Here is a 13,686-nt window from a genome sequence, read left to right as displayed (position 1 = left end):
TGGCCCGCCCGTTCCCCAGACCTGAATCCAATTGAGCACATCTGGGACATCATGTCTCGCTCCGTCCACCAACGCCACGTTGCACCACAGACTGTCCAGGAGTTGGCGGATGCTTTAGTCCAGGTCTGGGAGGAGATCCCTCAGGAGACCATCCGCCACCTCATCAGGAGCATGCCCAGGCGTTGTAGGGAGGTCATACAGGCATGTGGAGGCCACACACACTACTGAGCCTCATTTTGACTTGTTTTAAGGACATTACATCAAAGTTGGATCAGCCTGTAGTGTGGTTTTCCACTTTAATTTTGAGTGTGACTCCAAATCCAGACCTCCATGGGTTGATAAATTGGATTTCCATTGATTATTTTTGTGTGATTTTGTTGTCAGCACATTCAACTATGTAAAGAAAAAAGTATTTCATAAGATTATTTATTTCATTCAGATCTAGGATGTGTTGTTTAAGTGTTTCCTTTATTTTTTTGAGCAGTATATATCAAACACCTCAGATTGTTCCTGCTGTGAAAGGAAAATGTCAAAAGCTAAAACATGTTTGATGTGTAAACATGGGGGCAGTGTCTTGTTGTTTGGAAAAAGGATGACACATTCCCTCTCTTGGGGCTTATCAGACTGTCTCTTCTTTCGCTAGATGGTTTTCTATTTCCCTGCATTGTTTTATCACAGGGCCTCTCCAAGATTCACTGTGCTATTAAAATTATATTTTGTTCCTACAATGTCTGTGATGGCCATGAAGAGTACCTGTTCGAATCATTATAGTAAGTACGGACTTCTTTATTATCTAGCTATAGTATGGCAAAAACATTATTCATGATGACTGTCTTCTACACAGATTGGCCATTTTATTTGGTTTTTCCCATGACATTACTCAGGGTTAATTGATACATTTAATCCTATTCAGAGAGATTTCCATGAGGGTGACTGGGACAGGCTGTGCGTTTCCATAAACATTGTGACGGGAGCATGTGTAGGGAAAAGTGCTCATGGGACTAATTTCACACAGTATGCATTCCCTATTAATTAGGCAAATGAGTAGAGCCCAAACCACTTGATGACAAAGAACAGTTCACTCTGACATCTGCGTCAACTCTGCCTTTCATTCCAGGTTGGCTTGACGTTGCAGGAATGCTTGGTTTTGGTGTGAGGAAAAGACGGTGCAAGTCAATAGCAAGAAGACTGACTGTAGGTGTTCTGTTGACCAGTTTCATGGTGGTATTGCACTGCTTATCTACCCCAGCAGTCCAACAAGTCAATCAACAAAAGTAAGTGTAGGCTGGACTTTTGTTGTGAAATACAGTCTCTATCTATTATTTGCTATACGATGTGATTTACTTTTAAATCAATTCATTTGTCATAAATAGGTAACATAAAATGTAAAATAAATGTCAGTTTACTCTTTTTTCACTCTTTCTCTACAGGGTTACAGTGGCTCTGTCGTGTTCTCACCACTTGTCTCAAACATGGGTCCACAATTTGACCAACTACTCTCAAAGCAGAACAAGTCTGTCAGGGGAGTGTGTGCCCACGGTGGACATCATGTTCATGAAGACCCACAAGACTGCCAGCAGCACATTACTCAACATCATCTTCCGCTTTGGTGAGAAGCACGGTTTAAAGTTTGCCTTTCCTAAAGGTCGCAATGACTTCTTCTACCCATCCCCTTTCCTTTGCTCCCAGGTCAAAGACTACCAGCCTGGGGTATGTTTCAACATCTTATGTAACCACATGCGCTTTAATGGGCATGAGGTGGCAAAGCTCCTCCCAGCAGACGCTGCCTATTTCACCATCCTACGAGACCCGGCGGAGTTGTTTGAGTCATCCTTCCATTATTACAGCCGAGCGATTCCCTTCACCTGGGGGATCCACGGGGATGGCAAACTGGCTGAGTTTCTGCGTGAACCCATGAACTACTACACCCCAGGGAGCTACAACTCATTCTACCTCAAGAACCTGCTCTTCTTTGACTTTGGATTTGATAACAATTTAGAGCCGGACCACCCTCTGGTGGAGAGGGGTATTCAGACCTTGTCCCAACGCTTCCAGCTGGTCCTGATGGCGGAGCATTTTGAGGAGTCTCTCATCCTGCTGAAAGATACACTCTGCTGGACGATGGAAGATATGCTGTTCTTCAAGCTCAATGCCCGCAAGGACTCATCTGTGTCACGACTGACCCCTGAGCTAAGGGCCAAGGCCCGGGAGTGGAACGGGGCCGACTGGAGGCTCTACCAGCACTTTAACGCCACATTTTGGGCCAAGGTGGAGGCATACGGGTGGACACGGATGGAGCAGGAAGTGAAGGAGCTGAGGAGGAGGAATGCAGAAATGGCTGCCATGTGCATTGAGGGTGGGGGAGCAGTGGAGGCTGGGCTGATTCGGGACACAGATCTGCTTCCCTGGCAGCCAGTTGGCGAGAACTCCATCCTGGGTTACAATTTAAGGAAAAACATTGACCCCAAATACAGGGAACTCTGTCGGAAAATGCTCACACCTGAAATACAGTACCTATCAGAGCTAGGGGTCAACTTGTGGCTCACAAGATTATGGGGTTGGTTGAAGGATACTATATTCTAGCTTCAAACTAATTTATGGGAACAATTTGGATTAATCCTTAAGAGTATAAGCTGGGGCGGTGGGGGGGTGCTACTAGTATAATATATGGAATAGTTTTTTATGGTCATACCAAGGATCATTTAGCTATTTGATTTTAAATTGTAGAACCCCTTTGGCCTTAATGCTATTAGCCCATAGAAACACATTGAATGACAGATTCATACATGGAAAAACAGATAGTTAAAAATAAATCATAAGGAAGTTTGTTTTAAAGTGTTTGTCCTATGTCTGTCCTATATCATCAGTGGAGGCTGCTGATACCAAACACATGTGAGACTCACATGTTTGGTACCAAGCACATCAAACACGTGGTTTCCCTGTGTTTGATACCATTCTATTGACCTCCTTCCAGCCATTATTATGAGCTGTCCTCCCCTCAGCAGCCTCCACTGACTTCCATACATTTTTTTCAACTGCTACCGGGCTACCTTCAGACGAGTCCTGTGAGGCTTGTGGGCATCCTAGAGCAAAACAACATGTACGTGTTTGTGAGTCTCACCTTTCCATAGGGGGATCTTATTCGTGTGTAGCCCAAACTGTTCGGACGCTACAGACAGAAGTTGGCAGATCGGCTGGTACTGAATTCAGACGAGTCCCAAGACGCCTGTGGGGGTCATAGAGCAAAACGGAGAACACCACCGTGTTCGTGAGAGTACATTTTTTTCAGAGTGGTCATATTAGTTTGTAGGCCAAACTGTTTGGATGCTACTGACGTTTTCGTGAGAAGACCAATTTTTGGGATGTCTCATGGTCTGACAAACACTACTGTAGCTCGGCCACCTTCCACCGCAGATGTGGAAGGCCGCCATTGGCAGATGCGGTGGATTGAAAAACCCCCCCCCGTATTTCTAGCTTAAACAGATGTATTTTGATGGCAAATGTTTTATTATGCTAATTCGATTTTTACAGGGGCTTGGATATCAACTGTAGGGGTGTTAAACAACTTGGGGTTGCAAATAAAGATACACTTTGTGACTGACTCCTTATGCAATGCTATCTTATTGCATTGATGTATAAGTCAAAGAGAGGATCATAACAGCTATGTGCTGATTAATCTCTAAATTGTACATATTTGTTTTTTCTAAGTCAGCATATTACTCTCAGAGCTTGACTCTTGAAGCCTGCATGAAATCCTTTATCCCCTCCTCTCATACTGAAGATGCCAAAGTATGTTATTCAGTATTAAGGCGTATAAATGAGTGTGAAAATCTTCATTCACAATTGTAATGACAGTCGATGTTCATTAAAACAGGACATGGTTCAAGTGCTTTGGTCATTATTATTTTCTAAATGAGTCATGCTTCCACCAAAACTGGTATTTTTTCATCCTATAGCTTGTTCTCCATCTTCTTTATAGTGAGCCAACATGTTTTCAGCACTTTTAGTACAAATGTTCTCATGGTCTCTCTCTCTCTCTCTCTCTCTCTCTCTGCAGCAGACATATAGTGAGTAATATGCTTGGAACATCAAATCACAATAAAAACACAGTATCAAATCGCAATACATAAAGAATCGTGAGAATTGCAATACACATCGTATCAGCACCTAAGTATCAAATCAAAATATAATTTTATTTGTCAAATGCGCCGAATAAAACGGTGTATACATTATCGTGAAATGCTTGCTTACGAGCCTTTCCCACCGATGCAGAGTAAAAAAATAATAGTAAAAAGAAATAACACAAGAGGAATAAAATACACAAGAATGAAGCTATATACAGAGAGTACCAGTACCAGATCAATGTGCAGAGGTAAGAGGTATTTTAGTTAAAGTATGTACATGAAGACAGGGTAAAGTGACTAGGCATCAGGTTAGATAATAATAAGACTACAATTAAGAACAGAGTAGCAGCAGCATATGATGAGTGTAGATGTGTGTGTGTATGTGTGTATGTGTGTTTGCGTTATGTCGGTATGTGTGTGTGTAATGTGTGTGTATGTAGTGTTTCTGAATGTGTGTGGGTGTGTCAGTGTAGTGTGTGAGTGTATATAGTGTGTATATATAGTCTTGTCTTGTGAGTTTGCACAGGGTCACTGCAGATAGTCCGGGTAACCATTTAATGAACTATTTAGCTGTCTTATACCTTGTGGGTAGAAGCTGCCTCGGAGCCTGTTGGTCCGACAGCCAATGCTCCAGTATCGTTTGCTTGACGGTAGCAGAGTGAACAGTCTATGGATTTGGTGGCGGGAGTCTTTGACAATTTTTTGGGCCTTCCTCTGACACTGCCTCATGTAGGGGTCCTGGATGGCAGGGAGCTCGGCCTCAGTGATATAGTGGGCTGTCCACATCACCCTCTGTAGCGCATTGCGGTCGAGGGTGGTGCATTTGCCATATCAAGCGGTGATCCAGCCTGTCAGGATGTTCTCGATGGTGTATAACTTTTTATTGTCCGAGGGCTCATGCTAAATATTTGCAGCCTCCTGAGGGGAAAAACCTTCTTCACGATTGTACAGGTGTGTCTGGACCATGTTAAGTCCTTATTGATGTGGAAGCCAAGGAACTTGAAGCTCTCGACCCACTCCACTACAGCCCTGTCGATGTCGACGCACTCTCCCCTATTGCTCCTGTAGTCCACGATCAGCTCCTTGGTCTTAATGACATTGAGGGAGAGGTTGTTGTCCTGGCACCACACTGCTAAGTCTCTGACCTCCTCCCTGTAGGCTGTCTCATCGCATCGCCGTCGGTGATCAGGCCCACCACCGTTGTGTCGTCAACAAACTTGATGATGTGTTGAAGTCGTGAGTGGCTTTCTCTTTGAAATTTGTTATCGTTTGCAAGCCCTACCACATACAACGAGTGTCGAAGCCGGTGTAATAGGTAGTATTCCTTCTTCCTCCTATAATGCCCTTTTGCATGTTTGATGTCTCGTTGGAGGTCGTAGTGGGCTTTCTTGTCCATGTCCGTATCCGTTCCTTTTGGGTGGTAACTTATCCTGATATCGTGTCGTGAGGTCCCTTACAATTTCCAGTGCTAGTTGATGATGCATAGATTAAGTTATTTTGCAATACACTATTTTGTCCCAGTAATGAGAGAAAGAAGATAAAGCCCACAGAACTGTTTAATGAGGATACTTCTCAATGGCAGACAGAAGCTGTGCACATATTGCAGTCTGCAACAAACTGAGCCAGTGTTGAACTAGAGTAATTGAAAGTAATTCTGTCTGATAAATCTCCAATTGCACTGCAGCTGTTGATACAGATAGAGCTGTAGCTGGAAATGAGGTATACAATTCAATTATGGGACAATTTCGTTAGTGGCTTGGTTGTTATCGCGGTGATATCAAATGCTGTATGGCAACGGTAGTGTATTTGTTGGCTGCTAGGGGGCAGTAAAGCACCTTCATAATGAAGACCCATAAACACCATGCAGAATCTGATTCAGACAAAATGTTCTAACTGGTTTATAGCATAATAAAACAATATACATACATTTGTTTAACTAAATTGTAAAACGTAAGTTCATATTGCGGGTGGTAAAAATGTGCAGCAATGACATATATGGTGAAACTCCACTAAAAGAGGGTCCCTCTCTCTCATCCCACTTAAACCCACTGGTGCAGTCTGATAATCCTACATGGATAGTCTGATAAAATACTATTAATGGTTGTGAAGGGAAGTAGACCCTGGCCTCTGTAATGAGAAGACTGTATCTCCTGGGATCTATAGTATTGCAACAAGGAAGTTGGGAGAAGACAAACTCATTTTGTGAGCTGGTTACCATGGAAACGTGCAGTGTCCAGCCAAGTACAGTTGTTTCATGATACAAATATATCTTGGTGGTAAACTGGGATTCATAGATGCTCAAAACACAGACAAGGTAATAATCATGACTACATGGGTGTGTATATTTTGTTTATTCAGCCTGTAGTTTGCATGCTCTCCCCCTCTCCCTCCCCTCCCCTCCCGGCTGGAGTGGTGTAAAGCTCACCGCCATTGGACTCTGGAGAAGTGGAAACGCGTTCTCTGGAGTGAAGAATTACGCTTAACCACCTGGCCGTCCGACAGCTGATTCTGGGTTTGGCGGATGCCAGGAGAACGCTACCTGCCCCAATGCAAAGTGCCAACTGTATAGTTTGGTGGAGGAGGAATAACGGTCTGTGGTAACAGTTTGGGGAAAGTCCTTTCCTGTTTCAGCAAGTGTCCACACACTTTTCGCCATATAGTTAGGGTATTTCATGTGTGTCCATAACATCTTAATAGTTAATAGACATAAAAATGTCAATTAAGCATGAACTTGAACACATCTGTCACTGTCAGGCATTGTGTGTGAGGCATGATGATGAAGTGACCAGTTTCCCATACTCCACTCTTGTATTTAAAAAAAAATGTAGGGGGAAGATCAGCTTTAGTATTGCAAATAGATTGTGGCTGCCATCAATGTACACTACCGGTCAAAAGTTTTAGAACACCTACTTATTCAAGGGTTTTTCTTTATTTTTTACTATTTTCTACATTGTAGAATAATAGTGAAGAGGGTAAAGTCAACCCTGGTGAAGAATAGGGCCCATCTGCCCTGACGCGGGTTCAGCCTCTTCGCTGCTCAAATGTACTCCAAGTTCCTGTGGTCCGTCCAGAAAATGAATGGGTGTTTAGCACCCTCCAGCCAGTGCCGTCATGCTTTCAGCCCCTTCTTGACGGCCAACAACTCACGATCCCCCACATTGTAATTCCGCTCCGCGGGAGACATCTTCTGTGAGTAGAAAGCGCATTGATGGAGTTTAGGTGCCAATCCAGTCCATTAAGAGAGAACAGCCCCTACGCCAACCTCTGAGGGGTCCACCTCCACGATGAAGGGCAGAGACGGGTCAGGGTGAGCCAGAACAGGTGCGTTAGTAAAACGTTCCTTTAGCGCACGGAAGGCTTCGTTGGCCTCCCCAGTCCAGCAACAGCTGTCGAGGACCAACCTTCAGGAGGGAGGTGAGAGGGGCCACCACTGTGCTGAAACCCCTAATGAAGCGCCTGAAATAGTTGGCAAAACCAAGGAAGCTCTGCATCGCCTTGATGTTGGATGGAACGGGCCACGACCGTACTGCACTGATGCTCTGCTCTTCCATCTCCGCTCCCGAGGTGGATATCCAATGCCCAGGAAGGAGACCGACTGCTGAAAGAAAATGCACTTATCCACCTTGGCGTACAGGTGATGCCCTATCAGCCTCTCCAAATCGGACCTGGCATGAGAGACATGTTGCTTGCGTGTAGTGGAGTACACCAATATGTTGTCTATGTACACCACTACACAGCGACCCAACATGTCTCTAAACACCTTGTTAATGAAGGCTTGAAACACAGAGGGTGCATTTGTCAGGCCGTAGGGCATTACCCTGTATTCGTAGTGCCAGGTGCTGAAGGCAGTCTTCCATTCATCCCCCTCTCTGATGCGCACCAGGTTGTAGGCACTGTGTTTATCCAATTTAGTAAAATACTTAGAATCGTGCATCTGTTTGATCACAGTGGATATACAGTTGCCTTATTCAGTGTCCGACAATCGATACAGGGGCGGGGAGACCTCTGTCCTTCATGAAAAATAAGCTGTAGGCGGCCTGAGAGGTGGACGGACAGATGAATCCTTGGGGCAGTGCTTCCTGGACGTAGGCCTCCATGGATTCGGTCTCTGCATGCGAGAGAGGGTAGATGTGACCCTGCAGGAGGGTACAACCAGGCAGTAGGCCGATAGTGCAGTCCCATGGGAGATGAGGGGGCAGGCACGTGGCACGAGTCTTCGCAAAGGCCACCTGTAGGTCCCAGTACTCCTCTGGGATAGGGACGTGGGTGGCCTGGTCCAGACTTTCCACGGTTGTGGCACAGATTGACATGGAGAGACACCTCCCTTGACACTCCTGCGACCAACCCAACAACCTCTGCTCTGTCCACGATAAACTGGGGTTATGCAACTGTAGCCAGGGGAAACCTAAAACTATGGGGTGTTAAGGAGAGTCTAAGATGAAGAAAGTGATGCGTTCATGGTGATTGTGAGTAACTGTGAGGGAAATGGGAATCGTGGTCTGGCGCACCAGTCCTGATCCTAGGGGACTGTTGTCTAGGGCAAGGACTGGGATAGGGGGTTGTAAAGGGACTAGAGGAATGCGTAATGATAAGGCCACTGACCGGTCTAGGAAATTGCCTGCAGCACCTGAGTTCACTAGGGCAGGACGCAGTGGGGGCCCAGGATAGTCAGGGAGGGTGACACGGAGGAGGACGGGCTTGGTGGAAAGAGAGGAGCAAGGTACATCCACGCCTACCTTTGAAGGTGCAGTAGCGCTCCTCGGCCTGTCGCTTCCTCACCTGGTTCTTCATCTGGGACAGGTGTTCCAGGGGTGGTCCGACTCCATGCAGTAGGAGCAGAGACCCTGTTGACAGCGGCGTTGACTTTCCTCAGGGGGAAGATGCGTCGTGCCCACCTCCATGGGCTCAGTCACGCTGGAGGTTCCTGGGAGAGACCCGAATCCCGGTATGGGCGACGGTGGGCACGCAGGAGATTATCCAGGCGGATGGCCATGACGATGAGCTGGTCCTGCGTGAGGTCATCATCTCGACAGGCCAGCTCGGTCTGGACGTCCGCCTGTAGCCCGCTGCGGAAAATCATCAACAGGGCCTGGTCGTTCCAGCCAGTGGACGCAGCCACAGTCCGGAAATCCAGAGCGTACTCCGACCTGATCCTGGACCCCTGGCATAGACGGAGGAGACGCTCACCTCCCTTTCAGCCCTCTGTAGGGTGGTCGAAGACGGCACGGAAGAGTTGGATGAAGTGGTCATAGGACTGCACTTCTGGTCCGTCCCTTTCCCAGACGGCGTGAGCCCACTCCAGAGCCCGGCCTGTCAGCACCGAGATCACCAAGGCCACCTTGTCCTTCTTGGAGGCTGTCCCGGCATGACGGGCCAGGTGGAGGTCAAACTGCAGGAGACACCCCCTACAATGAGCTGGGGTGCCGTCAAACCAATCCGGGAGGGGCAGGTGGATGTTGCGGATCTTATGGTGGTGGGGTGGCTGGAACGACCGCGGGGAGCTAGGAAGGTGGTTGTGTAACCTGCAGTTGGCGTACGGCCTGGAACGCCTTGGGACGGAGCACCTGGTCCATGGCAGTTCCAAGGCACTCCAGGCACGAGTCGTGGGTGGAGGAGCTTTGCTCCTATGGCGGAGAGGCCGGGATGTCCTGCTGTTTTCTTGGGTCGGTCATTCTTTCCCTGATGTAGAGAGGAGTAGGCAGGAGGCAATTGAAGGTTTAGAACTACTGAATTTATTTAAGCACCATAGAACCCAAACGCTCAAAATATATCTTCATAAACAAAAAGGAAAAGGGCGAACCCAAAGTGCAAATATAAAGTACTCTGGAAATAGTAGGAGAGATTCCTCTCATGAAAAGAAGTATAATTTACAATGACAGACAAAAACAAATGGCAGAGGGAGTATATATATACAGTGATAGAGTGGGGATTGGAACCAGGTGTGTGTAATGATGACGAGACAATTCCGGGATTGATGAGTGAAGGGCATTTGCCAGCAGTCGGTTCGGCAGCAGCTAGAAGACCAGAGACGCGGGAAACGTCTGAGCTGGACAGGAGGAGGAGCCAAAGCTAAGGCTGGTGTGACAACAATGTAGAAAATAGCACAAATAAAGAAAAACCCTTGAATGAGTAGGTGTGTCCAAACTTTTGACTGGTACTGTAGTTATTCAGACCCTTTACTCAGTACTTTGTTGAAGCACCTTTGACAGCAATTACAGCCTTGGGAATTCTTGGATATGATGCTACAAGCTAGATACACCTGTATTTGTCGAGTTTCTCCCATTCTTCTCTGCAGATCCTCTCAGGCTCTGTCTTGTTGGATAGGGAGCGTCGCTGCACAGCTATTTTCAGGTCTCTCCAGCAGTCGGGTTCAAGTCTGGGCTCTGGCTGAGTCACTCAAGGACATTCAGAGACTTGTTCCGAAGCCACTCCTGCATTGTCTTGGCTGTGCGCTTAGGGTCATTGTCTTGTTGGAAGGTGAACCTTCGCCCCAGTCTGAGGTCGTGAGCACTCTGGAGCAGATTTTCATCAAGGATCTCTCTGTACTTTGCTCTGTTCATCTTTCCCTCGATCCTGACTAGTCTCCCAGTTCCTTCTGTTGAAAAACTTCCCCACAGTATGATGCTGCCACCACCATGCTTCACCGTAGGGATAGTGCCAGGTTTCCTCCAGACGTGACGCTTGGCATTCAGAGAGTTCAATCTTGGTTTCATCAGACCTGCGAATCTTGTTTCTCATGATCTGAGAGTCTTTAGGTGCCTTTTGGCAAACTCCAAGCGGGCTGTCATGTGCCTTTTCCTGAGGAGTGGCTACCGCCTGGCCACTCTACCATAAAGGCCTAATTAGTGGAGTGCTGCAGAGATGGTTGTCTTTCTGGAAGGTTCTCCCATCTCTACAGAGGAACTCTAGAGCTCCCCCGATTGCTCAGTTTGGCAGGGGAGCTAGGAAGAGTCTTGGTTTTTCCAAACTTCTTCCATTTAAGAATGATCAAGGCCGCTATGTTCTTGGGTACCTTCAATGCTGCAGAAATGTTTTGGTAACCTTGCCCAGATCTGTGCCTCGACACAATTCTGTATCGGAGCTCTACAGACATCTCCTTCGATCTCATGGCTTGGTTTTTTTCTCTGACATGCACGGTCAACTATGGGACCTTATATAGACAGGTGTGTGCCTTTCCAAATCATGACCAATCAATTGAATTTACCACAGGTGGACTTCAATCAAGTTGTAGAAACATCTCAAGGATGATCAATGAAAACAGGATGCACATGAGCTACGTTTTGAATCTCATAGCAAAGGGTCTGAATACTTATGTAAATAAGGTATTTCTGTTTGTTTTTTCGCTTTGTCATTATGGGGTATTGTGTGTAGATTGATGAGGGAAAAAATTATTTAATCCATTTTAGAATAAGGCTGTAACGTAACAAAATGTAGAAAAAGTGAAGGGTTCTGAATACCTTCCGAATGCACTGTACTCCACTCTTAACATGTTACCTGAGCAAAGGCTGACCTTCCACCATCTTCCTTTGTTGTTGCATTAAACTGTATCAGGCAGAAAATCAGTGGAGGACATGGATCAACCGACAGCCCTAGAAAGACCTGCTTAATTGCCAACATCGATCAATTAGACACAGCACACAATTTGCAACAGATTATCAAATCTAAAAAGGGGGACAACCAAATAATCACACTCATTTTACATTTATTAAGAGTTATTTGTTTCAAATGAGTCACTATAGGTTAATTTTATGCCTGCATTCATTATGCTCTACAACATTCGCAGAGTACGACCCTGCCTTACACAGGAAGCAGCGCAGGTCCTAATCCAGGCACTTGTCATCTCCCGTCTGGATTACTGTAACTCACTGTTGGCTGGGCTCCCTGCCTGTGCCATTAAACCCCTACAACTCATCCGCAACGCCTCAGCCCGTCTGGTGTTCAACCTTCCCAAGTTCTCTCACGTTACCCCGCTCCTCCGCACACTCCACTGGCTTCCAGTTGAAGCTCGCATCTGCTACAAGACCATGGTGCTTGCCTACGGAGCTGTGAGGGAAATGGCACCTCCGTACCTTCAGGCTCTGATCAGTCCCTGCACCCAAAGCGCACTGCGTTCATCCACCTCTGGCCTGCTCGCCTCCCTACCTCTGCGGATGCACAGTTCCCGCTCAGCCCAGTCAAAACTGTTCGCTGCTCTGGCACCCCAATGGTGGAACAAGCTCCCTCACGACGCCAGGACATCGGAGTCAATCACCACCTTTTGGAGACACCTGAACCCCCCCCCCCCCCCCCCCCCTCAAAAAATATATAAATGTACTATTGTAAAGTGGTTGTTCCACTGGATATCATAACGTGAATGTAAGTCGCTCTGGATAAGAGCATCTGCTAAATGACGTAAATGTAATGTAAATGTATTTTTTTTGTAGGAAGTTGACTTAATTCTCGGCTTTTCAACAAATTACTATTCCCATTTTTTCTCTGGATGACATAACTCACGGATTCCTTTTATTTTGGTTAATAGATGCTCCTTGAAGAGCTGTGAAGCTGAACTTAGTGGATCAAGCTGGAGAGGCGGATAAAAAAACAATTTGATTAAATGAGCGAAATTGGTGAGGCTGTTGAGTGGGTGAGAGAGCCCACACTGTTTACTCTCTCACGGTGGATGTTGTTTTTAATATTCATCACTGCATTATAGTGGCAGAAATCACTCCTGCATCTCTGGGTTCAGATCTATTCCAGAACACTGGTGCTCATACAGATGTACTCGTTTGCACTCGTATCTCACCTCATTCCAGCATTCACATCTATTCCCTCTATTCTCTAGTGGTCATATCGATTCAGTTCACATTTATATCTAATTCTAGAATCTCTATATTATTATCTATCTCTGTATTATTTCGTGTATACTCCTTCACGTCATGGACCTTGATATTCATATACTGTAACTCTTTCTGTTTGGTAAGATTGGAAGTTCTTCTGCTTCCAACAGATGTCAAACGCCATACAAGTGCCATTTTGTTATGTCAGTTAGGTAAATATGAATCGTATCAGTTGCTGGTAACACAGAGCTGCTGGTAACACAGAGCTGTTGACGGGTGGCTGTGATCCTTTGCTCAGAGAAGAGAGACAGGGAACGTGCGCAGGGTGAGTGACAGACAAGAAGATTCCCTGACAGAGTCACTGATGACTTGCCTCTGCAAAACCAGTTCATTTCAATTCTGACACTTGCAGATATTGTTGATTCCCTTTTAAGTGTGTGTAAATAACAGCTGAAGGAACTGTAATCTGCCAAGCCATAGTGAAATGTATATAGATTCTGGGTGTTCACTGGTCAGACTCACATTGACCACAGATGAACAGCGTTGTGTTGATGATGGAGTGTTCACGGAATTAAATAGAACCCTATAAGTATTGTATCTATGGGGCTATTTTATTGGTGGTAATAAAGAGATCATGCAATTTTTTTATATATTTTTTATTTAAGTAGGCAAGTCAGTTAAGAACAAATTCTTATTTACAATGAATTGTGCGCCGGCATTTGGAACCCCCAATCTAGGGACTACGA

At 45.9% G+C, this 13,686-nt stretch overlaps 1 protein-coding gene across 1 annotated transcript; it reads left to right on the top strand.

Annotated features, from left to right (window-relative positions):
• Window positions 1-426: 426 nt before the first annotated feature.
• LOC106568260 (galactosylceramide sulfotransferase) lies at window positions 427-3,880 on the top strand. The gene is made up of 3 exons (XM_014138430.3): window positions 427-770; window positions 1,118-1,274; window positions 1,431-3,880. The coding sequence occupies exons 1-3, from the start codon at window positions 644-646 to the stop codon at window positions 2,581-2,583; spliced, it is 1,437 nt and encodes a 478-aa protein (XP_013993905.1). The 5' UTR covers window positions 427-643; the 3' UTR covers window positions 2,584-3,880.
• Window positions 3,881-13,686: the final 9,806 nt, after the last annotated feature.

Source organism: Salmo salar, chromosome 13, assembly GCF_965601325.2.
Source record: "Salmo salar chromosome 13, fSalSal1, whole genome shotgun sequence".
In the NCBI taxonomy this organism is placed as follows: domain Eukaryota; kingdom Metazoa; phylum Chordata; class Actinopteri; order Salmoniformes; family Salmonidae; genus Salmo; species Salmo salar.
Note: the sequence above shows the minus strand (reverse complement) of the source record. Positions and strands in the feature narration are given on the sequence as shown.